This window comes from Capra hircus, chromosome 3 (genome assembly GCF_001704415.2).
Source record: "Capra hircus breed San Clemente chromosome 3, ASM170441v1, whole genome shotgun sequence".
Lineage (NCBI taxonomy): Eukaryota > Metazoa > Chordata > Mammalia > Artiodactyla > Bovidae > Capra > Capra hircus.
The window spans coordinates 16,861,205-16,887,851 of record NC_030810.1 but is presented as its reverse complement, the minus strand read 5'-3'; the positions used below and the strand labels follow the sequence as shown (position 1 = coordinate 16,887,851).

At 38.5% G+C, this 26,647-nt stretch overlaps 1 protein-coding gene across 2 annotated transcripts in view; it reads left to right on the top strand.

Moving 5' to 3' along the window:
• FOXJ3 (forkhead box J3) overlaps positions 1-26,647 on the top strand; it is a 151,134-nt gene that overhangs the window by 32,808 nt on the left and 91,679 nt on the right. For both annotated transcript variants that reach the window (XM_018042642.1, XM_018042640.1), the window contains exon 3: positions 16,244-16,568. In XM_018042642.1, the coding sequence (XP_017898131.1) occupies positions 16,244-16,568 (325 nt within the window). The remainder of the gene's footprint in view (positions 1-16,243; positions 16,569-26,647) is intronic.

Genomic DNA, 26,647 nt, shown 5'->3' with positions numbered 1-26,647 from the left:
GAAATCCTTGTTGTTGTTCAGTTACTCAGTCGTGTCTGACTCTTTGTGACCCCATGGACTGCAGCAGGCCAGGCTTCCCTGTCCTTCACCGTGTCCCGAAGCTTGCTCAAACTCATGTCTTGAGTCGGTGATGCCATCCAGCCATCTTGTCCTCTGTTGTCCCCCTTCTCCTCCTGCCTTCAATCTTTCCTAGTCTCAGGGTCTTTTCTAATGCGTTAGCTCTTCGCATCAGGTGGCCACAAGTATTGGAGCTTCAGTTTCAGCATCAGTCTTTCCAGTGAATATTCAGGGTTGGTTTCCTTTAGGATTGACTGGTTTGATCTTCTTGCTGTCCAGGGATAAATCCTTACCCACTCCAAATTGCAAAATTTTTTTTTTGTTTTATTGAGATTTAACTGACATGGTACAGTTTGATGTTTGGCATATATACATACCCATAAAATCATTACCACAACATGTCCATCATTTTCAAAAGTTACCTGGTGTCCCTGTGATTCTTCCCTCTTATTCCTGTCTCTACAAGATAACAGTTGATCTGCTTTACTGTTTGTTTCTATTTTCTAGAATTTTATAGAAATGGAATCATATGGTCTGTATTCTTTTTTGGTCTGGCATCTTTTATTCAGCACAGTTATTTTAAGATTCATGTGTGTCTCTGCAAGTATCAATAGTTTATTCTGTTCCATTGGATTTATGTATAGCAATTTGCATATTCATTTACCTGATGATGGATTTTTCGATTGTTTCCAGCTTTAACTGTTACAAATAAAAATGCTGTGAACATTTGTATATATGTCTTTGTGTGGACATATGATTTATTTTAGATAAGTACCTCGGAGTGAAATGACTCTTAGCACTTGGTGGGTGCATGTCCAGCTGAGCCACAAGGGATCTTCCCATGTATAACTTTAGCAACTGTCAAAACTGTTTTAGAAATCATGGTAGCATTTTATGTTCCCACCAGCAATGTATGAGAGTTCCATTTGCTTCATGTCTTTGTTAGTACTTTGTATGGCCAGTCTTTTGATTTTAGCCATTCTAGCAGGTGTGCAGTGATACCTCAGTGTAGTTTAATCTGCAGTTCCTTAATTACTAATGACGTTGAGTATCTTTTCATGTGCCATAACATACTTACTTTCTTAGTTGAAGTATCTGTTCAAATCTTTTGCCCATTTTTAAAAACTGAATTTTCTTTATCAGTGAGTTTTGAGAGTTCTTTATATATTCTGGATACAAGTTCTTCCTAAGATATATGCTTTGCAAATGTTTTCTTCCAGTCTGTGGCTTGTCTTTTTGTTCTAACAGTGTGTTTTGAAGAATATAAGTTTTTGATTTGATAAAGTTTAATTTGTCAGTTGTTTTATGAATTGTAATTTTTCATGTCATATCTAAAAAATGTTTGCCTAACCAAATGTTATAAAGATTTTCTCTTATGATTTCTTCTGTAAGTTTTATAGTTCTAATGTTTACATTTAGTTCTGGGATTCATTTATCAAGTTTTTGTGTATGATGTGAGGTAAGGGGTCGTTGTTAACTTTTCTTCCCATACAGGTAGCCAGGCAGTTGTTTCAGCATCAATTTTTGGAAGTCTTTCCTTTCCCTGCCAACTTGTCTTGGCACATTTATCGAAAATCACTTGGCTGTATATGTTGGGTCTATTTTTGGATTCTGTTCTGTTGATTTATGTATCCTTTCACCAAAACCACTTGTCTTGATTACTGTAGTTTTGCAGTAAGTCTTGAACTCTGAGTCTTAAGTACTTCATGCTTTACAAGTTGAGGAAAGAGCTCGATAATCCTGTATTTTCTTAGTGATGGGTTAAACATTAAGATAAAGACAGACGTTCATATATATGAATTACCAATTAAATTTTTCAGAGATGGTAAAGAACTATGGCTTCCTTGAGCACAGGAGAGGAAATAGTTCCACTGAGGAAAGATGGTGGTCGTTTATAGAAGAAGTTTCTGTAAGGAGAAGAAGATAAAGTCTATGTTAAAGACAGCGAAGATAGGCTTTAAAGTGATGATGGCAAGAAACAAGAAGTAGAAACAAAGACTGTAAGGTCCTTATGAGCCAGTAGTGGAGAAGGCAATGGCACCCCACTCCAGTACTCTTGCCTGGAAAATCCCATGGACTGAGGAGCCTGGTAGGCTGCAGTCCATGGGGTTGCTAAGAGTTGGACATGACTGAGCGACTTCACTTTGACTTTTCACTTTCATGCATTGGAGAAGGAAATGGCAACCCACTCCAGTATTCTTGCCTAGAGAATCCCAGGAATGGGGGAGCCTGGTGGGCTGCCGTCTTTGGGGTCGCACAGAGTCGGACATGACTGAAGCGATTTAGCAGCAGCAGCAGCAGCATGAGCCAGTAGTGAAATAAGCAAGATAATTCTCCCCTGGAGTCTAAGCTGCAACAACTTGAACAGATTATTAGTAAATGTTTCACCCTACATTGTGTGCGATTTCTATGAAAATTAATCCTCTTCAGACCTCTTCATACCACAGAATGATAATCAGTATTAATGTATTATATTAATTGATAATGATTCATGGGCACTTAGAAAAGAAAGTCTTATTTATATATTAACTAATGGGTAGCATCTTAAACTTTTTGGTATCAAAAATTATTTAGTGTTCAAAGAGCATGTGTTTGTGAATTTTATCTATCAAAAAATTGTATTGAAAAGTTAAAACAAACAAAATTAAAATATTTGTTAATTTACATATATATAGTAAACTAATTATATGTTAACATAGATAAGATTGTATGAAAAATCACTGTATTTTCCGAAACAAAAATTTAGAAGATTGGTGTTGCTTTACATTTTTGCAAATTTTTAAAATGTCTGGCTTCATAAAGATAGCTGGATTATATTCTGTGCCTCATCATTCAGTCTCTTTTGATAGCACCCATCACATAGCATCTGAACAGCTCCATTGCACACTTTTGAGAGGATGACAATGAAAATGACAAATAATGTCTTACTCTGAAAACTGTTTTGATCCTTTAGATCCCCTGAAGGGGTTTGGACTACTCTCGAGGACCACTGAGCCATAAACATCATATGTAGCAGCTTAAGCTGTTTCTTTAGCATTTTCTGTGTATCACACTCAACACTTAAAAATTAAATGTGCTCACGTTCCATGATTTTAACCTTCTGTTAACATGGATGCCATATTATTGGTATAATGTCATGGAGGCAGTGTGTATGGAGATATCCAGTAAATGTTGTATATCGTGAGTTGAAGCAGTATGGTTGCAGAGAGGTCAGGATAAACACTTAAATGAATAAATACATGTGACTCAGAGGACGTTATTATTGCATGAAAGTGAAAGTCACTCAGTCGTGTCCCAACTCTTTGCAACCCTATGGAATTCTCCAGGCCAAAATACTGAAGTGGGTAGACTTCCCCTTCTCTAGGGGATCTTCCCAACCCAGGGATCAAACCCAGGTCTCCCGCATTGCAGGCAGATTCTTTACCAGCTGAGCCACAGGGGAAGCCCGAGAATACTGGCGTGCATAGCCTATCCCCTCTCCATCGGATCTTCCTGACCCAGGAATAGAACCTGGATCTCCTGCATTGCAGGTGGGTTCTTTACCAACTGAGATATGAGGGAAGCCCTTATTATCGCATGCTGCTGCTGCTGCTAAGTCGCTTCAGTTATGTCCGACTCTGTGTGACCCCATAGATGGCAGCCCACTAGGCTCCTCCGTCCATGGGATTTTCCAGGCAAGAGTACTGGAGTGGGGTGCCATTGCCTTCTCCTTCATTATTGCATGTACACATATTTTTAGAGAACTGAGTATAAGAACTATTGTGATAGCAGATTCTGTCTTGGTTTTTAAGTAACATGTAAAGATGCCTTTGAGTATTCTTATATCAAAGGGATTCTTGTTCATTAGCTTTCTAGCTGCTCAAGACACATAGAGATTCTAATATGTAGAATGAAATATAAGTGCAAAATACGGTACTTACATGATGACTGAATGTAGTTCAGTGGTTAATGTCCAGAAATATTTGTTTTTTCCTCCTTAAATTGTAGAATAAAATATTTTTAAGGTGAAAATTACATATATGGCATAAAGGTATCTTTTGACAGTATGATCCCTAAGCTTTAGCTCAGATGGCCTTTTAACTTTGAGTATGGCTTGTATGAATTTATGAATTTCAGATTATATATTTGAATAATAGAGTAATTTGGAGAGAATCTAGAGAAGAGCAGTAACTATATTATGGTTCTTAATTCAAATCCTGTTGGAGTTTTGGATATTGAACTTTGGGAAGGAACCCAAATGGTCTTAATACTGTAAATAATATGAAGCTTCATTGTGATGGTGACTGGTTAGCGTCATCATCACAATTTGACCAGTTCTCATATTCCAAGATAGACTTTAAAGAAATTTTCTTCTGTAGTGAGGGATATATAGAATAGCCTATTAAAATATTGTTATTTCAAACACAATGAATTACTACATACGTTTTGTGAACTTTTCTTCCCTTGGAGATAAAGAATATTGTTGGTCTCCAAAACAGGTCTCCAAACCAGGGATTTTAAAAATGATATAATGAAGTTCTTTTTCATCTCTGATTTTATGATAGACATCTCTGAAATGACTATTGTGTTTGCAAATGGCAGTTGCCTCACTAAATCCCTCAAGTTTTTGCATAAGTTGTTGTGAATATTTGGAATTATAGGAGTGAGACAAAAGTTGTGAAGGTCAAGGGTTTTGACTTGTGAACTTGTACTATTTGTGTATTGGATTTCTTATCCTAAATTATGATTCTTCCACTTGTATTCTCACTTCAACCAGTGAGGATTTTTGTAGCTTGTCTTTTAAAAAGATCATTATTCATTGGAAGTTTAAAGGCTCAGTCACTTATGCCTTAGTGGTGATTAGTTTGATGCTGTCCACTTTCCTCCTAAATAGAGCAGAGATCAACTGCTTTGAAAAGGTGAGAGTGTTTACTGGAAGAGAAGAGCAAGTTATTAATTTTGGAGCTTATAATACCAACTTCAAGGATGAATTTTGGAGGCTTATGTCAGTGTGAGATGGGAGAGCCAGGATAAAGATGCTACTTAGAAGTATGCTTGATATAAACCATGTACATTGAATTTTATCAGGAACAAACTGGTTCTATACCAGGAAAATGGAAAAGTTTATTTCTTTTTTTCCCTTGTTATACTTCTGTCTCTCTGCTGCAAAATATCCAGCTGGGGCTTTTATACTTTTAGAACTTTGGATTTTTAGAACTCCTTTATAGAATAAATAAGATTTTGTGGGCTGTTTCAGGAATCATCATCGTAGAATCCCACAGAAAAGCATGTTTTCAATTCTCATATGCAGTCTACAAACAAGATTTAAAAACACAGCCCTTTCTGGGTCATTTCTTTGGAGTAAATAATTGAATGAGGGGCTCATTTCCATTGAAGTTGCTAAATGATTATTGTATGATTTAGGGCGTGTCAGATTAAAACCACTGAGTAAGAGTGACAGTCATTTAAAATTTAGAAAATTCTGAAGAGTAGGAATTTGATGATAATAGGTAATATTTATTGAATGGTTATTTACAGAACTCTTCTTCAGTTAGTCAGTTCAGCCGCTCAGTCGTGTCTGACTCTTTGAGACCCCATGGACTGCAGCACTCCAGGCCTCCCTGTCCATCACCAACTCCCAGAGTTTACCCAAACTCACATCCGTTGAGTCAATGATGCCATCCAACCATCTCATCCTCTGTCGTCCCCTTCTTCTCCTGCCTTCAGTCTTTCCCAGCATCAGGGTCTTTTCAAATGAGCCAGCTCTTCACATCAGGTCTTCTTAGTGGTTTGTATATATAATCCTCATTTAATCCTCACAACAGTTCTTTGGAGTGAGTACTGTTTTTATCCTCACCTTACAAAGGAGGAAACTGAGGCAAAGCGAGGCTGATTTACTTGTTTTAGGTCATATAACTAAAAGTGAAAGAACTTGGATTTCAGTACAGGCAGTTTGCTCCAGAGCCTGTGATTTTTTTTTTAAATTTATTTATTTTTAACTGAAGGATAATGGCTTTACAGTATTGTGTTGGTTATTGCCATACATCAACACGAATCAGCCATAGGTATAGTATGTTCCCTCCCTCTTGCAACTCCCTTCCACCCCCTGCCTCACCCTACCCCTCTAGGTTGTCACAGAGCCTGGGTTTGAGTTCTTTCAGCCATAAAACAGAGCCTGTGTTCTTGATCACCATATCTTTTCTAAAGTAGGATGTTGGCCATATTATTTTGCTGAAATTGAACTAAGAATAGAAACTTCGGCTTTGCTGGTATATGATAACAAATTTTGAAAAATAACAACAGCTCCTTTTGCTTGCAACTTAAATTGCTTCAGTTATACATTAAAAAAATTTTTTTTTAATGTCACATTCTTCCAAAATGTAAGGTCAATCTGTAGTAGATTATTTTTTCACTTTTTAGGTTTCTGCCGCAGTATGCCTTGGGTACCCAAATATCTACATGTACTTTTCTTCCTATAAGTAGAACTCACTTCCCCGTTTCCCCCTTTCCCAAGAGAAACAACCTAGAATTTTATCCAGTTATTATCAGTCAGTTCAGTCGCTCAGTCGTGTCCAACTTTTTGCAACCTCATGAATTGCAGCACGCCAGGCCTCCCTGTCCATCACCAACTCCTGGAGTACACTCAGACTAACGTCCATCGAGTCAGTGATGCCATCCAGCCATCTCATCCTCCATCGTTGCCTTCTCCTCCTGCCCCCAATCCCTCCCAGCATCAGAGTCTTTCCAGTGAGTCACCTCTTCTCATGAGGTGACCAAAGTACTGGAGTTTCAGCTTCAGCATCATTCCCTCCAAAGAAATCCCAGGGTTGATCTCCTTCAGAATGGACTGGTTGGATCTCCTTGCAGTCCAGGGGCCTCTCAAGAGTCTCCTCCAACACCACAGTTCAAAAGCATCAATTCTTCGGCGCTCAGCTTTCTTCATAGTCCAACACTCATGTCCATACATGACCACAGGAAAAACCATAGCCTTGACTAGATGGACCTTTGTTGACAAAGTAACATCTCTGCTTTTGAATATGCTATCTAGGTTGGTCACAACTTTTCTTCCAAGGAGTAAGCATCTTTTAATTTCATGGCTGCACTCACCATCTGCAGTGATTTTGGAGCCCCCCAAAATAAAGTCTGACACTGTTTCCCCCTCTATTTCTCATGAAGTGATGGGACCAAATGCCATGATCTTTGTTTTCTGAATGTTGAGCTTTAAGCCAACTTTTTCACTCTCTACTTCCACTTTCATCAAGAGGCTTTTTAGCTCCTCTTCACTTTCTGCCATAAGGGTAGTGTCATCTGCATATCTGAGGTTATTGATATTTCTCCCAGCAATCTTGATTCCAGCTTGTGCTTCTTCCAGCCCAGTGTTTCTCATGATGTACTCTGCATACAAGTTAAAGAAGCAGGGCGACAATATACAGCCTTGACGTACTCCTTTTCCTGTTTGGAACCAGTCTGTTGTTCCATGTCCAGTTCTAACTGTTGCTTCCTGACCTGCATACAGGTTTCTCAAAAGGCAGGTCAGGTGGTCTGGTATTCCCGTCTCTTTCAGAATTTCCCAGTTTATTGTGATCCACACAGTCAAAGGCTTTGGCATAGTCAATAAAGCAGAAATAGATGTTTTTCTGGAACTCTTGCTTTTTCGATGATCCTTCGGATGTTGGCAATTTGATCTCTGGTTGCTCTGCCTTTTTCTAAAACCAACTTGAACATCAGGGAGTTCACGGTTCACGTATTGCTGAAGCCTGGCTTGGAGAATTTTGAGCATTGCTTTACTTGTGCAGTTGTGTGGTAGTTTGGGCAGTCTTTGGCATTGCCTTTCTTAGGGATTGAAATGAAAACTGACCTTTTCCAGTCCTGTGGCCACTGCTGAGTTTTCCCAATTTACTGGCATACTGAGTGCAGCACTTTCACAGCATCATCTTTCAGGATTTGAAACAGCTCAACTGGAATGCCATCACCTCCACTAGCTTTGTTCATAGTGATGCTTTCTAAGGCTCACTTGACTTCACTTTCCAGGATATCTGGCTCTAGGTGAGTGATCACACCATGGTGATTGTCTGGGTCGTGAAGATCTTTTTTTGTACAGTTCTTCAGTGTATTCTTGCCACCTCTTAATATTTTCTGCTTCTTTTAGGTCTAGACCATTTCTGTCCTTTATCGAGCCCATTTTTGCATGAAATGTTCCCTTGGTATCTCCAATTTTCTTGAAGAGATCTCTAGTCTTTCCCATTCTGTTGTTTTCCTCTATTTTTTTGCATTGATCACTGAGGAAGGCTTTCTTATCTCCTCTTATTATTCTTTGGAACTCTGCATTCAGATGCTTATATCTTTCCTTTTCTCCTTTGCCTTTGGCTTCTCTTCTTTTCACAGCTATTTGTAAGGTCTCCTCAGACAGCCATTTGGCTCTTTTGCATTTCTTTTCCATTGGGATGGTCTTGATCCCTGTTTCCTGTACAGTGTCTCGAATCTCAGTCCATAGTTGATCAGGCACTCTATCTATCAGATCTATTCCCTTAAATCTATTTCTCACTTCCACTATATAGTCTTAAGAGATTTGATTTAGGTCATACCTCAATGATCTAGTGGTTTTCCCTACTTTCTTCAATTTCAGTCTGATTTTGGCAATAAGGATTTATTATATCCAGCTGAAATTCTAAGCTCTCTGGTGCACACTTTCATTAGATCCCAGAGTGGCTTCTAGGTTTTTGGTAGAGGAGAAGGAATAGAATAAAAGCAATAAAAAAGCTGTTAGTTAGAAAATGGGATAATGAGAAGCACAATATAGCCTCTAGGCCATATTGGTTATAAAATCCTCCTGGGTAGCAGTGGGAGAGCCTCACTCCATGACAGTATAATAAGTTCCTTGATTCTGCTGTTGGGCTCTGCATTGTTCCCTGTGCCTTCTGAAGGGGCTCACCTTGTGTAGTATCCCCTGTGGCCACATCTGAGGTGGGTATGGGTGAAGATGCCCTTTCTGGGAAATGCACAACTTTATAGCTCACTTCTTACTGATTAGCTTGGGTATTATTTTGGATGCCTAAGAGACTTTTGCAGTCTAGACACCCCCCTGCCCCCATACAGTTATTTTAAAAAGCTTAATTATTTAGACTTTCTGCTACTTTGAGCCAAAGGACATGCCTAGGCAGAATTTTTCAATGTGAAGACTCTGCCCTCTGTGCTTGGAACTTACCCCAGGGACTTCTAACCTTCTGGTGCCATGGAATCCCTTCAAAGTCTGGTGAAACCTGTGGACACTTCTCAGAATAAAGTCTCAAAATGCATAAAATAATATACTTAGGATTATAAAAGAAACCACTTTATATTAGCAAAATATTAACTTTATAACAGTAATAGATGTATCTTTGAATTAACACATTAAATAAATAAAAAATCTAATGGCAAATCAATACACTGTCATAAATTTGAAGTAGTGAAGTTAAAAAGTTGAGATTCTGCAACATTTATCACATTATATGAATATATTAGTGATTTTTGTTGATGGCAGAGTCATGGGTACTGTTAATGCTACTGTGATTTGTTGTCTACTGTCCTGATTAAAGAAATTGCTTAGTTTCAGTTACAAGTTAGTGGAAATAAAGGCTATATTTTCCCCCATCCAAGTTCTTTCACCTCCTGAGGGAATGATGGCTCTGGTGAGGCCATTGAAGTGTAATAGTCTTTAGTAGAAAGTCAGCACCCTCACAACATTGCTTTTTTGTGGCAAGACAACGCTCTTCTCTAGTCAGTTACTTCAGTTTGCTCTTTCAGAAGCAGTTTGTGTTTTTTTTTCAACCATGTAGGGCTTCAAGTTATAGGACTTTTAGCTTACCTGCAGGCCATAAGCAGAGAGTACCTCCCTTAGCAAATCTGCGTTTTCTCCATCTCTGCTTGCAACTCTATTTGAAGTTAATTTTTCTTTTAGGACTTTGTTTTAATTAACTAGAAGGAGGCAGCACATGCCAGTACTCTCAATTTTTCCTATAGTACATCTCTACTTGCTATATATATAGTCTCCGTTGGCATATGATCTGTTTTCCAGGTACAGTGGGTGACAATTTGACCAAATCCTTTGTCACTTTAATAAGTGTTACCAACTTTCCATCCTGCAGTATTAGAGTTCTTAATGTTTACTCATCAGCTCCTCTAAGAGAGTGTCTTATTTTAGGTCCTGTTACTTGTATCACCTCACTCCCATGTCCCACATTCCATGTTTGTTAGTAGTTGCACTCACCTGCTGGTGGAGTTCTTTTTATAGTAGTTAAACACGTAAAACTTCCTGGTAGCTCAGCGGTAAAGAATCCGCCTACAGTGCAGGAGATACGGGTTCGATTCCTCACTTGGCATTAAAGGAAATGGCAACGCACTCCAGTATTCTCGCCTGGAAAATACTATGCACAGAGAAGCCTGGCAGACTACACTCCATGGGGTCGCAAGAGTCAGACATGACTTGGCAGATGAGCAACAGCCAACATATAAAAAGTCTGGAAGGTAGCAGTTCAGGACTAGGATGGCAGCTTCACGTTGGTTCACCAAAAAATCAGGGACCCAGATCCCTTCTTTCGGCTCCGTGTCTTTAGCATATGACTTCCATTTCCACACATCACTTTATGGCCGAAGATGACTGTTGGCACACTAGCTGTTGTATCCACATTCAGGATAGGGCAAAAGTTGTAATAGTATCCAGAATAAAATTTGGGTTGTAGTCTTAAGGAAGAAGGCCACAATAGGTGTTAGGTGGTAGTTAGTGGTCTCTGCCATCAATCTTGCTTCTGATTACCTTGAGTGCTGAGATGCAGTAACAGGAATTATGTTTTAAAATGTTTAAATATATACATGTATATATATGACCCCCTGAGATGCATGTGATCAGAATGACTGCTGTGGTAATTACAAGGATTTCTTTTAAGTTCCCAGTTGCTCAGTTTTTCACATGATACCAAGTCTTAAGATAAAATGGCAAGGGCTAGGAATGGAGGGGGAAGATTCAGGCATATCTAGGTCACGACATCATAACCCTCATTATTCTTATTTTCCTTGATGCCTTCCTCTTAGGTCCATTTGGGAAAGCCAACAACATCTCTACCCATTTCCCACTTTTTCAATCCTATTGAAGTCTTGAACTTTTTCTTTATAAGCTTTGATTACTCCTCAGGTATTAGGGAGGGAGAAGGCAATGGCAGCCCATTCCAGTACTCTTGCCTGGAAAATCCCATGGACAGAGGAGCCTGATAGGCTGCAGCCCATGGGGTTGCTGAGTCAGACACGACTAAGCGACTTCACTTTCACTTTTCACTTTCATACATTGGAGAAGGAAATGGCAACCCGCTCCAGTGTTCTTGCCTGGAGAATGACAGGGACGGGGGAGCCTGGTGGGCTGCCGTCTGTGGGGTCACACAGAGTTGGACACGACTGAAGTGACTTAGCAGCAGCAGCAGCAGCAGCAGGTATTAGGGAAATTACAGAGGGAAGCCAAGCAACAGGCTGAAGTAGCTAAAATGGGAATTTGTGATCCTGTCAGTGGCAGTATTTCATTAAGTGAGGTCAGAATTCCCTTCCTCCTCCTGTGTCATGGCTTAGGGTGGAGTTGTTAGATCTTGATACTCTTTACCTTTTCATTGTATGCAGAGAAAATTCCTTATGCAACTCCTTTTAAGCAATAGATACCATTATAGATTTAAGAACTTCAGACATAATTTCTTCATGCCTTGCTTTATCCTACAAGTAACATTATCTTCTTATCTTTACTTCCATCTCCCCATTTTTCTCTCCTCTTCTAGTAGACCTTTCTGTCTCTGTGTAGCGCTACTTGGCAGTCTGTGCTGAGTCATGCTTTTTTCCAGTTCATAAAGGACTTCAGTCCTGTGGTTTTCCTTCCTCATACTGTTGAATCCTCTTTTCTTTTACCTCTTGCTTTTAGCTTATAAACATGTTTGATCTTGTTTGGGGAGGAGCATACCCACAACTTCATTGGATAGTCACTCTTCCTATCATTTAAACACCCTTTACCCACTCACTGTATACCTAGGCATTGCAGGAACAGAAAAGAATTAGAAAGTTCCTTCTTCTAAGGAGCTCATAGCCTCACGAAAGAGTTAAAGATAATTTAATTGTGTAAGTTCTGTAATTGAAGTATTTATAATCTGTAGGGATAAGATCTAGTTCAATAAGGAGATGGAGAGTGAGAAGAGTAGATTGACAAGACTTTCTGGGCGGGGAGGTGGGAAAGGGAGTGAGGATAGAAAGCTTATGATGTAATTGTACATGTGAAAACAGCATGGTTGAGCCAGACTGAGGTTATAATTGCTCCAGGAATTTATCGAGAAGGATTAATAAACAGTAAATGAAAGCTAAAGTAGTTGAAAATGAGGCATTTAGAATTAGTATAATAGGAGAAGAGAAACCATTGAAAGTTTTTGGGCACAATGGCAGGAAAACGTTGCTGACGTTTCTCTTGGAGTATATGCATGGACCCTGGAGGTGCTTAGCAGGGAGGAATCAGAGCCTACGAGGCCAGCTAGGAAGCTTTTGGAATGAGGTGAGGTAATGAGGGCCTGACATTTCTTAACCAGATTTCCATAGCCAGATTCCTCAGAGCCTCTCATGCTGTTTTTAAATCTGCCACCATCTGTTCTCTTATACAAGTGGACTTCTGTCATCACCATTCCATTGAGAGGTTTCTTTCTAAAGTTACTTGATGATCTGGCCAAATCTAATCATTTTTTTGTCTTCTCAGTAGAGAACCACTGCAGCAACCAGCCTAAGCAGCAACAATGGAGACACGTTTTATCTCCCCACCAGGAATATGTAAAATTGAACAAACAGCAAAGAAAACAGAAACCCAGTTTTTCAGATTTTAAATTTAAGAGAGATTTTTATAGGTTTCTTCAAATTATAATAGAACTAGTAAACATAAGCACAACAATGGAATGCTTTTTACTCATGATGTCTTTGACTAGGCACAAATTCTTTCCAGCCTGTATAGATCTTTACTTCCTTCAAGTCTTAGCTAAAGTTCTTCCTTTTGTTTCTTTTTTTTTAATTGAGTTTATTATTTATTTTTTTTACTTTACAATATTGTTTTGGTTTTGCCATACATCAACATGAATCTGCCACGGGTGTACACGTGTTCCCCATCCTAAACTCCCCTCCCAACTCCCTCCCCATACCATCCCTCTGGGTCATCCCAGTGCACCAGCCCCAAGCATCCTGTATCCTGCATCGAACCTGGACTGGTGATTCATTTCTTATATGATATTATACATGTTTCAATGCCATTCTCCCAAATCATCCCACCTTCTCCCTCTCCCACAGAGTCCAAAAGACTGTTCTATACATCTGTGTCTCTTTTGCTGTCTCCTATACAGGGTTATCGTTACCATCTTTCTAAATTCCATATATATGCGTTGGTATACTGTATTGGTGTTTTTCTTTCTGGCTTACTTCACTCTGTATAATTGAGTCCAGTTTCATCCACCTCATGAGAACTGATTCAAATGTATTCTTTTTAATGGCTGAGTGATACTCCATTGTGTATATATACCACAGCTTTCCTATCCATTCGTCTGCTGATGGATATCTACTTCCTTCTGTTTCTTAAGGCTGCAGCCCATGTTGTCTTCTACTTTTTTCTGAACCATTACAGAACTCATAGCTCTTTTTCGACTCTTGTATTTGACTTTCCTAATTGGAGTATAGTTCCTAGAGGATAAAAATTTTATCTTAATTGCTGTGTGTATAAAATTTTACTCTACAATAATCTTGTACACGTGTAATTATAAATTCTTATTAAATGTTATAACAGTATTAAGTACCTACTTAGTGTATGTTCATGTTTTATTACTGAGATTCTCATAAAGTCAGTGGCACTGGTGGAAGAAACAGAAGTTAAAGATGATTTTCAATAGGGAGCATCCACAATATCCGTTATATTCCAGTTTGCAATGTACTTTTACAATATCTCTGAAAATGTATGTGACTAGCTGCATGGGGAATTTGAACAAAATAAAGCTATTTGGTAGAGACTTAATTGAGGCCAATACGATGACAGCCTGGTAAAATAGCCAATGCTTGCAGAATAAAATGTGAATAATAGCAGCAACTATCAATATCGCCACCACCAAGAGCTAACATTTATTGCCTGTTTATTGTTTGCCAGTCACTGTACTTTATGTCAGTGAGAGGTAGATACTGTTATTCTAATATTACAAATAAGTATGGTAGAAAAACTGCTAGATTGGGCATCAGGAGCTCTGAGCTCTGGTGTTAGTTCTACTATTAGCTATTTGTATGAGTTAGTTTTTCATCTTTAGATTGAAGCAATTGTTCTCCGACCTGTACGGTACTTTGCCTACTCTTTGACATTCTGTGATCTCTAAATTATCTTGGCTCCTTATTCCACAGGTTTCTATAACTTATTTCGTTCTGGAAACAGACATTTCTGGCTGAGATTGTAGAACAGGAGGGTGAGGTTTTTTTTTGATCTCTGAAGGTGCTGTATAGAGGAATTTAAAGTTCAGGTTTCAGAGAGATGGGAAGGGAAAATGAAAAATGTTAAACTGTTAATCAGAACATAAGAAAAAGAATATCTGGTAATGCAGATAGAATCCTCATGGCTGTCTCTTGATTTTATTGCTATTGCTTAATTTTGTTTACTTTATGGTTCATTAGTACCCTCCCTAGATACCCGTAGAGCAGTATTATTAACTAACACTTATTGAATGTTTCTTCCTAGTATAAGTTACCCATTTAATTTTTAATTCTCAAAGTAGTATTTTAACCATAGGTATTATTATTGTTTCATATCACAGATGAGATGGGGTTAAGAGATACTAACATTTTCATAGTCTCACAGATAGTAACTGGTAGATTATGTACTTGAATTCCAGTCTGCTTGACTCCAGAATCTGTGTTCTCTATCATTTCTACATTGCCTTCCAGAAGTTCAGATCCTAAGCACAAAGTGTAGATTGTTTTTTGCCTATGGCCATTTGGAACGAAGGATATATGTGGGATTTTCTTTGCCACAGTTTTTTTCTTTTTACTGAGATATTTTAAGTTTCCTATTTTATTTTCTTTTTTCCTTTATTTTCATGTCAGTTAGAAGTCTTTCATGCCTCTCTGCTTTGTTGTCAGGCTCACTTTTCCTGCTTCTTTGATCCCAGGATAGGAAAGTTTATACCTCTTGTTGAAAGTTAGCCATGCTAGTGTGAAGTGTCAAGCTTTGTTTCTGTATTTTATCTTTCATTCTTAGAGCAGCTTCCTTCTCTCTCCAGAATATGTGTTAACCTGGCAGGTGTTGTTTTTTCTTTTTTCTTTCTTTGAGTGGTAATGGTTTGAAATTTTTCGGCCTTGGAGGGAAATAGATTACAGAATTCAGATTACTGGATGTTTTTGTAAGCCTTTCCTTGAATTTTTAACGCTTCTTTTCCTGCTTTTCATTTATGTGACTTTATCTCTTATATCCTGTACTCCCAGATTTTAGTTTTTTAAAGCTTGTTCTTTGACTTTTTTTTTAAACTGCATGGTGCTGTCTATTCTCCATTTCTGTATTTCATCAGTGTCCTTGAGTTTGCATTCCTCTTTTCGGTCAACTCCCCCAGCCAGCTTGTCTCCTTGCTATCCTTGTCTACCCGGCTTGACTCTTCCTGCCTCCCACCTGCTCAGCTATACCTTCTTTCTTCATGTAAATTCCTGTGCCTGTTTCTCAGTTACTTCTCTGACCTCTTGCCTACACTTTACTTTTGATATTCTTTTGTATGATTTCCCTAAAATTTATGTAAAAGAAATGCCAGATATGTAGTCTTAAGTCTTAAAAGGGCCTGTGGTGTTGATGAGTAAAGAGCTGGACTGCAGACAGATTTTTTTTTTCATACTGTGGTCCTGTCTGTCTGTTCAAAGTGACAGTCGTTTTAAGAAAACTGACATAAAAATCACTTTGTGTGTATGCGTTGTTCTGTCTCTTGTATAGTTTCAAACCAAATTTGTTGTGTTTTGGAGAGGAAGAAATTAAGAAAACATTTGGAAATGTTAATCCCTTAAATATTTGGTTTGTCATTAATATACTCAATCTTTTTCCTCCAGATGTAACTCAGGCTTTCCCTCACTTTGGAACTCCTAGATTTGTGAATATTGGATATTTTGAGAAGCAGGGGTTCTTTCCTTGATATTGACTAAGGAGTCTATTTACCTTCAGGATGACATCTGAACTGGAGAGCAGCCTAACATCTATGGACTGGTTACCACAGCTCACCATGAGAGCAGCCATCCAAAAATCTGATGCTGCACAAAATGCGCATGGAACAGGAATTTCCAAGAAGAATGCACTCCTTGATCCAAATACAACCCTGGACCAGGAAGAAGTCCAACAGCACAAAGATGGGAAACCTCCATACAGTTATGCCAGCCTCATTACATTTGCAATTAATAGCTCACCCAAAAAGAAAATGACTCTGAGTGAGATTTACCAGTGGATTTGTGATAACTTCCCATATTATAGAGAGGCTGGCAGTGGTTGGAAGGTAAGGATTTTATTTAAGTTTTTATTTTTATACTGTGAACAAGAACAATATTGGCTTCTACTGAAGGTAAAGCTTTGTGGAGGTTTATGTAATTAAAGATGAAATTCTGATTACTAGTCATTTTTAGGATGTAAAAGAAACATTTTTAATTTGATGAATAACTATTGCTGGTAGAATATTAATTTGTTATAACTTTATTGTATTAGAGGACTGACATAGCATAAAGTGGGAGTAGAGAGAATGTAGCATTCACTGGAAAACAGTACCCACAGTTCAGGTAAGTTGAGAGTCTAAGGTTCAAGAAAACCAACATAGTATTGCAATTAGTGTTGTTTTCATGACCCAAGATTTTTTAAAAACCTTTTCTTTGAAAGAATTGTAGGTTTACAGAAGAGTTACGTAAGTAGTACAAAGCGTTCCTGTATCTCCTTCAACCAGTTCCTCCATGGTAACACCTTATATAACCAACCATTAACAAAACTAAGAAATTAATACTTTTGACTTAGCAGTACTGTTAGCTACTAAACTGAGTACATTACAGACTTTTTTCAGATTTCACCAGTTTTTCCACTGATGTCTTTTTATGTTCCAGGATTCATTTTGGGATCTAATCTAGGATCCCACCTTGCATTTTGTCGTCATTTGTCATGTCTCCTTAGGCTTCTTCAATCTGTAACTGTTCCTCATCTTTTTTTGCCTGTAATGATCTTGACACTTTTGAAGAATACTTGACACTTTTGAAAAGTACTTGTCTGGTATTCTGTAGAATGTTCCTCGGTTTGGATATGTCTGATATTTTCTTGATTAGATTGAGGGTAGTGCATTTTGGGGAGGGATGATGCAGAAGTGATGTGTCCTCTGTATATCAGTCATCAGGGGGAACTTGATGTCAGTATATCTTATTACTGGTAATGTTGACCTTGGTTCTTTGGTTAAGATGGTGTCTGTCAGGTTTCTCCACTATGGAGTTACTATTTATGACTTTGTAAATTATGTTTTGGGGGAGATATTTTGGCATGCAAGTACCCTGTTTTTTCCTTAAAACTTTATTCATTTCAGCTTTCATTGGTAGATCATTACAGCAGTTTTTGTTTTCTAGCTGTGATTTTCTCTTTTCCTTTATTCCTTCCATATTAATTGGGATTCTTCTGTAAAAAAAAAAAAAACCTTATCCCTTCTTCCCCTTCTGTTTATTTATTCATTCATTCAATCATTGTTTGTAACAGTCGACACTCATGGATATTTATTTTTTGTATTGCTGTTATTTGTTCTTCAAATTGGTGCTGCTTTTGCCATTGGGAGCTCTTAACAAGTTGGCTCCTGTAACCATTGATATATGGTTCAATTTTTTTGTTTACTTCTTAACTTTGTGCCTCCACAAGATGTTCCAGGCTCATCTTATATCTTTCCTGCCCCAGCTCTAGAATCAGCTACAACCTTCAAAGTAGTTAACCCGCCTAACTTACGTTATACAACAGATAATTCAACTTTCTTTGGTATCTACACATGTTGCATTCATATTCTTGTGTAGGAGTGATCCAGTGTGTGCTGTGTGGAGGTGTGTGCATTTGTTTATGTGCATGTGGAAGAAGGGAGTTTACAGAGCTGCCATCAGCTGGTAGTTAAACTTGTTTCTCTTAATCTTTCCTGTCTTAAGATCTTTGTTTTTTTTTGTTTGAATATATTTATTAAAGGCATTTAGTAAATTACTGTGTACTAATGATGTGCTCTGTACTGTGCCAGATAACCAAGTGCCTTACGGGAAGGGATTTTTTTTTTAATCTCTTCCTCTCTCCCATGCCCCAGCATAGTACTTCCATTTAATAAGCGTTAATAAATGCAGTTTGAATGAAAGCCAGCATCCTGGTCCCACCTTTCTTTCCTAGCTTTATTTTTTGTTAGTTCCCTCTCATATATTCTTTCTTCTTGTATCTTAGTCCCACCTATTAGTTGTCTAGATACAGATATTTTGATTTCTTGCTTTTTTCTCTTACTTGTCCTTAGACTTTCTCGCCCTTTATTCTGTTAGCTTTATTCTGTTTATTCTTTAAGCTCATATGTAACCTCTTTTCTCCCTGTAGAATTCATCTTTTGTGTTTCTGTATGTTTTATTAATAACCATTATCAGGTGACACCAGTGGCAAAGAACCTGCCTGCCAGTGCAGGAGATACAAGAGACGTCGGTTCGATCCCTGGGTTGGGAAGATCCCCTTGAGGAAGAAATGGCAACCCATTCCAGTATTCTTGCTTGGAAGAGAATCAATCCCATGGACAGAGGAACCTTGCGGGCTGCAGTCCGTGGGGTTACAAAGAGTTGAACACGACTAAGAGACTTAGCACACAACACTATTATAGAGCTTACAGTTTTTTGTTCAGAGGTCTTATTTCATCTGAGTCCACCCGTGAGTGCCAGATTCGGTCTGTTGTATTTCTTGCTGCTGGCCAGCCCAAGTTATGGTCTGAAACTGGTTTAGAAATAGTGGTGTTTCACTTGGAAGATACATGGTTTGAATGTAATGAAGGAGAAAAATGGGAATAGGTGGAGAAATAATGCTGCTTTTTAGAACTAAAAGATATGCCAAGGAGATTATCTCGTTCATTTTGTTGCATTAGGAAGCCCTTTAATATTTCCAGGGATTGCTATTTCATAATTATTCTTTTTAAAAAAGTTTTCTTCCATCCAATTTTAGGAGCCTAGAACTTGCCATAATTACTTTTAAGTTTTATTTTTGTAAACATAGAAATGTAATATTTTGAACATAAATGGAGATACATGGAAAGTGATTTATCTTCTCCTTTGCCAAGGTCTTATCTCTCTTTTCATGTTTAAAAGTTCCCATTCATTGTCCTTAGATTTGTTTAACATTGCTTGTGCAATTTTCTGTTTACTGTTTCTTCTTCATGTGTGGAGGAGATGGGTTAGCTGAAAATGGAAGGTCATGTAGAATTTGTGAAATTAGCCTGTATTCGATGAAAAGAGAGTTGAATAAAGATCTTAAAGCAGTTGTCATCCATCTTTCCAGAAACATAGAGCCAGTTAAAGTTACCCAGAGGAGAAAATGTTGCTGTGCTTGCTTAAAAGATTCAAATAGAATTTTAATATTTAGGTGAAGTGAAAGTCGCTTAGTCGTGTCCGATTCTGCGACCCCATGGGCTATACAGTCCATGGAATTCTCCAGGCCAGAATACTGGAGTGGATCACCTTTCCCTTCTCCAGGGGATCTTCCCAACCCAGGGATCAAACCCAGGTCTCCCGCATTGCAAGCGGATTCTTTACCAGCTGAGCCACAAGGGAAGTGCAGTATTTAGGTAAACTCCTTTTCATTTTGTGCCAAGGCATTGAAGGGAGATTACATATTAAAAACAATCCTTTGAATAATCCATCAGAGTACAAAAAATTATGTAAGTTTCTATAATTGAATGATTTTGTAATCTGAACTAGAGGAAAAGGAATTCAGATTTTTGTGCTATCCACCTTAACTGAAGAAAATTAACCTGTTATTGGAATTTAAGGTAGTAAAAAGAAAAATATGAAAGAGTAGTATTGGTATGTAGAGTATATTCTACTTTCCTGAGTGAAGGAAAAAGAAATGAGTATGTATTTGCTTATTGTAAAAAGAAATTTAGGAGTAATAAACTAGAAATACAGTAAACATAGTTATCTATAGGTATGTATAGAACTGAGGTAGAAGAGAGAGAAAGAGGGGAATGAGATTTTGAATGTACCTTTTTATATAGTTTTGAGTTTTAAAACATCTTAAGTGTTTCACACATTCAAAAACTATGTGTAAGGAAATAAAAAAGATTTAAAGAAAATCTTAAAACTGAATAAAAGTAATATTAGTTGTAACTCAGCTAGTAAATAATCTGCCTGCAGTGCAGCAGACCGTGGTTCTATATCTGGGTTGGGAAGATACCCTGGGGAAAAGATAGGTTACCCACTCCAGTATTCTTGGGTTTCCCTGGTGGCTCAGACCATAAAGAATCTCCTTGCAGTTCGGGAGACCTGGGTTCAATCCCTGGGTTGGGAAGATCCCCTGGGGGAGAGCATGGCAGTGCACTCTAGTATTCTTGCCTGAAGATCCCCATGGACAGAGGAGCCTGGCAGGCTGCAGTCCATGGGGTTCCGAAGAGTCAGACACGACTGAGTGACTAAGCACACAGCACATACACACAGCTGTCATGCAGTCGGTCTTCTGGATTCTCTCTAGACTGAGATATTGGGTTATTTTCTTAAAATGCTTTGTTCCTAGACTTTTGTGGTCATCTCTTCACCTTGACCTTGATTATTGTGTTCTGGTTTTTCTTGTTGTTGTTCATTTGCTCAGTTGTGTTCAACTCTGCAATCCCATGGACTGCAGCACTCCAGGCTTCCCTGTCCTTCCCTATCTCCAGAAGTTTGCTCAGACTCATGTCTGTTGAGTTGATGATGCTGTCCAACTGTCTCATCCTCTGTCACCTCCTTCTCCTCCTGCCCTCAGTCTTTTCTAGCATCAGGGTCTTTTCTGATGAGTCAGCTCTTTGCATCAGGTGGCCGAAATATTGGAACTTCTGCTTCAGTATCAGTATCAGTATCTTCCAATGAATATTCAGGGTCAGTGTCCTTTAGGATTGAGTGGTTTGATCTCCTTGCAGTCCAGGGGACTTTCAAGAGTCTCCTCCAATTCTTTAAACCACAGTTCAAAAGCATCAATTCTTCGGCACCCAGCTTTCTTTACAGTCCAACTCTCATATCCATACATGACTACTGGAAAAACCATAACTTTGACTAGATGGACCCATTTGTCAGCAAAGTAATGTCTCTGCTTTTTAATTTGCTGTCTAGGTTGGTCGTAGCTTTTCTTTCAAGGAGCAAGCGTCTTTTAATTTCATGGCTGCAGTCACCATCTGCAGTGATTTGGGAGCCCAAGAAAATAAAGTCTGTCACTGTTTCCATTGTTTCCCCATCTATTTGCCATAAAATGATGGAACCGGATGCCATGATCTTAGTTTTTTGAATGTTGACTTTTAAGCCAGCTTCTTCAGTCTCCTCTTTCACTTTAATCAAGAGACTTCAGTTCCTCTTCGCTTTCTGCCTTAAGGGCGTGTCATCTGCCTAACTGAGATTATTGATATTTCTCCCGGCAATCTTGATTCCAGCTTGTGCTTCATCCAGCCTGGAGTTTCACATGATGTACTCTGCATATAAGTCAGATAAGCAGGGTGACAGTAGACACCTTAACTCCTTTGTGACAGGATGACAATATACATACTCCTTTTCCAACTTGGAACCAGTCAATTGGAAGTGGTCAAACTGGAGATGGCAAGATATGAGCATCAACATTTTAGAAATCAGCGAACTAAAATGGACAGGAATGGGCGAATTTAATTCAGGTGACCATTGTATCTACTACTGTGGGCAAGAATCCCTTAGAAGAAATGGAGTAGCCCTCATAGTCAACAAAAGAGTCTGAAATGCAGTACTTGGATGCAGTCTCAAAAATGACAGAATGATCTGTGTGTGTTTCCAAGGCAAACCATTCAGTATCACAGTATTCCAAGTCTGTGCACCAGCCACTAATGCCAAAGAAGCTGAAGTTGAATGGTTCTGAAGACCTACAGGACCTTCTAGAACTAACACCAAAAAAAAGATGTCCTCTTTGTCATAGGGGACTGGAATGCAAAAGTAGGAAGTCAGGAGATACCTGGAGTAACAGGCAAGTTTGGCCTTGGAGCACAAAGTGAAGCAGGGCAAAGGCTAATAGAGTTTGGCCAGGAGAATGCACTGGTCATAGCAGACACCCTCTTGCAATAACACAAGAGAAGACTCTACACATGAACATCACCAGATGGTCAATACTGAAATCAGATTGATTATAATCTTTGCAGCCGAAGATGGAAAAGCTCTATACAGTCAATGAAAACAAGATTGAGAGCTGACTGTGGCTCAGATCATGAATTCCTTATTCCCAAATTCAGACTTAAATTGAAGAAAGTAGAGAAAACCACTAGCCCATTCAGGTATAACCTAAATTAAATGTCTTACGATTACACAGTTAGAAGTGACAAACAGATTCAAGGGATTAGATCTGATAGACAGAGTGCCTGAAGAACTATGGACAGAGGTTCATGACATTGTACAGGAGGCAGTGATCAAGACCATCCCCATGAAAAATGCAAAAAGGCAAAATGGTTGTCTGAGGACGTCTTACAAATAGTTGAGAAAAAAAGAGAAGGTAAAAGCAAAGGAGAAAAGGAAAGATATACCCATCTGAGTGCAGAGTTCCAAAGAATAGCAAGGAGAGATAAGAAAGCCTTCCTCAGTGATCAGTGTGCATCGTAGGATAGAACAAATGACTACAGATATTTGTATTTTGGGAGTACCGGCTCTCACAGTGGGAGAAGAGAAATATATGTGGGAACATGGTGATTGATGGAATTAGAGATGCCAGATTAAACTCAAGTTGAAAATAAAAATCAGTGAGAGTGCTTTTAAAATTTAGATTCCTGGGTCACAAGTCCAGAGATTTTAAATTAGCCATCTTAGAGCCTAATAATCTGCATTAATATTCATCTCAACTGATTCTAGGGTAAGTAGGCTGTACTTTTGAGAAACTGCTTTTGAAGATGTGGTTTTCAAGGCCAAGCAGTTTTCCTTTAACAGTTATTTTAGTTCAGTCGCTCAGTTGTGTCCAACTCTTTGCAACCCCATGGACTGCAGCATGCCACGCTTCCCTGTCCGTTACCAACTCCTGGAGGATGATGCCATCCAACCATCTCATCTTCTGTCATCCCCTTCTCCTTCTATCTTCAGTCTTTCGGAGCATCAGGGTCTTTTCCAAGGAGTCGGCTCTTCACATCAGGTGGCCAAAGTATTGGAGCTTCAGTTTCAGCATCAGTGCTTCCAATGAATATTCCAGTTTGATTTTCTTTAGGGTTGACTGGTTTGATCTCCTTGCTGTCCAAAGGACTCTAAAGAGTCTTCTCCAACACCGCAGTTCAAAAGCATCAATTCTTAAGCGCTCAGGTTTCTGTGGTCTAACTGTCACATCCATATGTGACTACTGGAAAAATCCATCAGTTATTTAACCTGGGCCATTTTTCTCCACCTTTAACTTGGCCATCCTAATTATGTCTGCCTCTGCTCTTTGAGTTTTTTCTCTTAGGGTTGTTAGATGTAGTGTGTCTCCAAGTTGTGAGATCTGAAGTAATCTCTTTTCTCTATTGTGTGCTGTAAATACATGTCACGGCTCTCATAGCTCCCTGGGTGTTTTTATTTTCTGAATATGCTCTTGGTATTTTTTCCAGAAGATTCATGATTCCCATATGAAAAGCATTATATTCCATTTTCTGAATTGGTAGAAAAGATGCTTACCCTTATGGAGAATGCTTTTTTGATAGAGAATACAATATAGAGGAGGAAGAACATTAAACAAATCATTGCGTAATGTGAAATGTACATTTTGCCTGACCTAAGCATCTATGAAAGTCAGAAAAGATTTCCTTCAGGAACTAACATTTAAACTAAGAATGAATTGGAGATTGAGGAGACTCAGGTGAAGGGAGTGAAGGAAGGCTGGAGGCCATAACTTTTGTAGTAGATGGAAAGCCTACAGGTGAGAGAGAACATTGGAGAGGATGAGGGTAGAGTACAGATAGTATAGATTTAGAGATAGCAGGGTAGGGTGAGGTCATGAAGACTCTTGTGGAGGCTTTAGGATTGTAGATTGTATCCTAAGGGCAGTGGGAATTTACTGAAAGATTTTAATTGAAGCAGTAAAGTCAGATTTGCCTTGTGAGGAAGTAACTGCCTGCTGGGTGGAGAATATTGGAGAGGGGTAAAGAGAGGAACGAAGCTATTGTACTAGTTTTTGGTGCGACTGGTGTCCTAGACTGAGATGGTAACAGAAGAGATGGAATAAAGAAGGTAAATTGAAGGCAGACTTACAAGATTTGGTGACAGATTTTTTTTAGATGGTAAGGAGGAAGGAGGAGTTAAGGAAGCTTGACCGGTATCTGATTGGAGCAGTTATGTGAATAAGCAGAGAAAAGGAAACTGAAAGAAGACCACATTGGAAATAAAGATTGAGTTTAGTTTTAAACATGTTTGGTTGGAGTTTCTGGCGATGTCTAGTAGAATGTTGAAAATTTATGTTAATTTAGGAGAAAGGTCTGTAACAGATGGTTATTGAAGCCATGGCTGTGGATGAGATTGCCTACACAGCAAATGTAGAAATGAAAAAAGAACAGTGGCAGAATCTGGAAGATTTCCAGCTTTTAAGCTTTTAATAGAGGAGGAAGACCCAAGTAGAGATGTGTTCTTCCAGAGCCATTTAGAAAACATGACCATTTTGATTTCATCTTGATGTTTTCTTTCCATCCTGATGTTTTTAGATGGGTAGTTTTTCTGATTAGTTCTTGCTTTCCTTTGTCTTCTTTTGGATTTGGACTGAGTACTTTTTGTGATTTCATTTTATTTTCACTATGATTTTATTAGTTATATCTCTTCCTAAATTTTGTTTTAAGAAGTAATTATTCTAGAATTTACCACCCATATCTTTAACTTATCACACTCTACCTTCATTATACTATTTTATGTATGGAGTGAGAACTTTATAAACCTTATACAGTTGATCCTTGAATAGCCCAGGCAGTGCAGGCTGACTCCTCCGCAGTCGAATGTATAATTTTACAGTTGGTTCTCCGTATCCGTGGTTCCACATCTGCACATTCAACCAGCCTTGGATTGTATAGTACTGTAGCGTATTGTGGTGGTGGTTTAGTCACCAAGTCACGTCTAACTCTTGGAACTCATGATTGTGGCTCGCCATGCTCCTCTGTCCGTGGATTTCTCAGGCAAGAATACTGAAGTAGGTTGCCATTTTCTTCTTCAGGGGATCTTTCTGACCCAGGGATCAAACCCATGTCTCCTGCATTGCAGGCGGATTCTTGACTACTGAGCCGCCAGGAAAGCCCACTATAGTATGTATTTACTGGAAAAAAGTATGTTTAGTGGACCAGTACAATTCAAACCCATATTGTTCAAGGGTCTGCTGTACTTCTGATTCCCCTGAGCCAGCCTTTATGTTGTTGCCATGTTTTCCCTTTACATGTTAAAAACCTCATAATAAGCTGTTATATTTGCTTTAGATAGTCATCTTTTAAAGGCATTACAAATAAGAAAAAGTGATTTTTAAAAATTTGCCTTCATTTTCACAGTTTCTGGAACTTCATTTCTTCTTGTAGTTTCAAGTTTCCATTTGGTGTCATACTTCTGCCTGAAGAACTTCCATCTAACATTGCCAGCCAACTGGTGGTACAAAAAGTGAATTTTTTCAGCTTTTGTGTCTTGCAAAGTCTTTATTTTGCCTTCATTTTTGAGAGATATTTTCACTGCATATAGAATTGACTTTTTCTTTTATTATTTTAAAGATGTCGCTTTGTTTTTTTCTAACTTGCACAGTGTTTTGAGACATCTGCTATAATTCTGATGTTTCTTTCTCTGTACATAATCTTTTTTTTTTCTCTTGCTTCCTTCAAGATGTTCATTTTGATTTTCAGCATTTGGGCTATAATGAATATAGGTGTGTGGATTTTTAATTCCTTCTGCTTGATGTTCTCTGAGATTCACGCATCTGTGATTCGATGTGTCCTGTATTATTTTTGGAGGATTCTTGACTGTTACTTCTTCAAATTCTTCTCTGCCCCATTCCTTTTCATTTCTCCTTCTGAGATCCTAATTACATGAATTGTTACATACTTCTTGGATGAACGTTTTTGTATTTGTGCATGTGTACATGCCCGCATGCATGTGTGTTAGTTGGGATAATTTCTACTGATCTATCCTCAAGATATCTGAGCCTTTCCCTAGTTGTGTCCCATCTACTGATGAACCATCTAGGGAGTTTTTTATCTTTGACCATGGTTTTTTGAAACATAATCACGTTACATTTGACCCTTTCTTATAGTTTACACATCTCTGTTGAAATTCCCCATCTTTTAATGCAGTTGTGCACTTTTTCTCCTTGTTGCTTGAACCTATAGTTTTCTAAAAGTTCTTGTCTGATATTTCTGACATCTGCGTCATTTCTCAGTGTGGT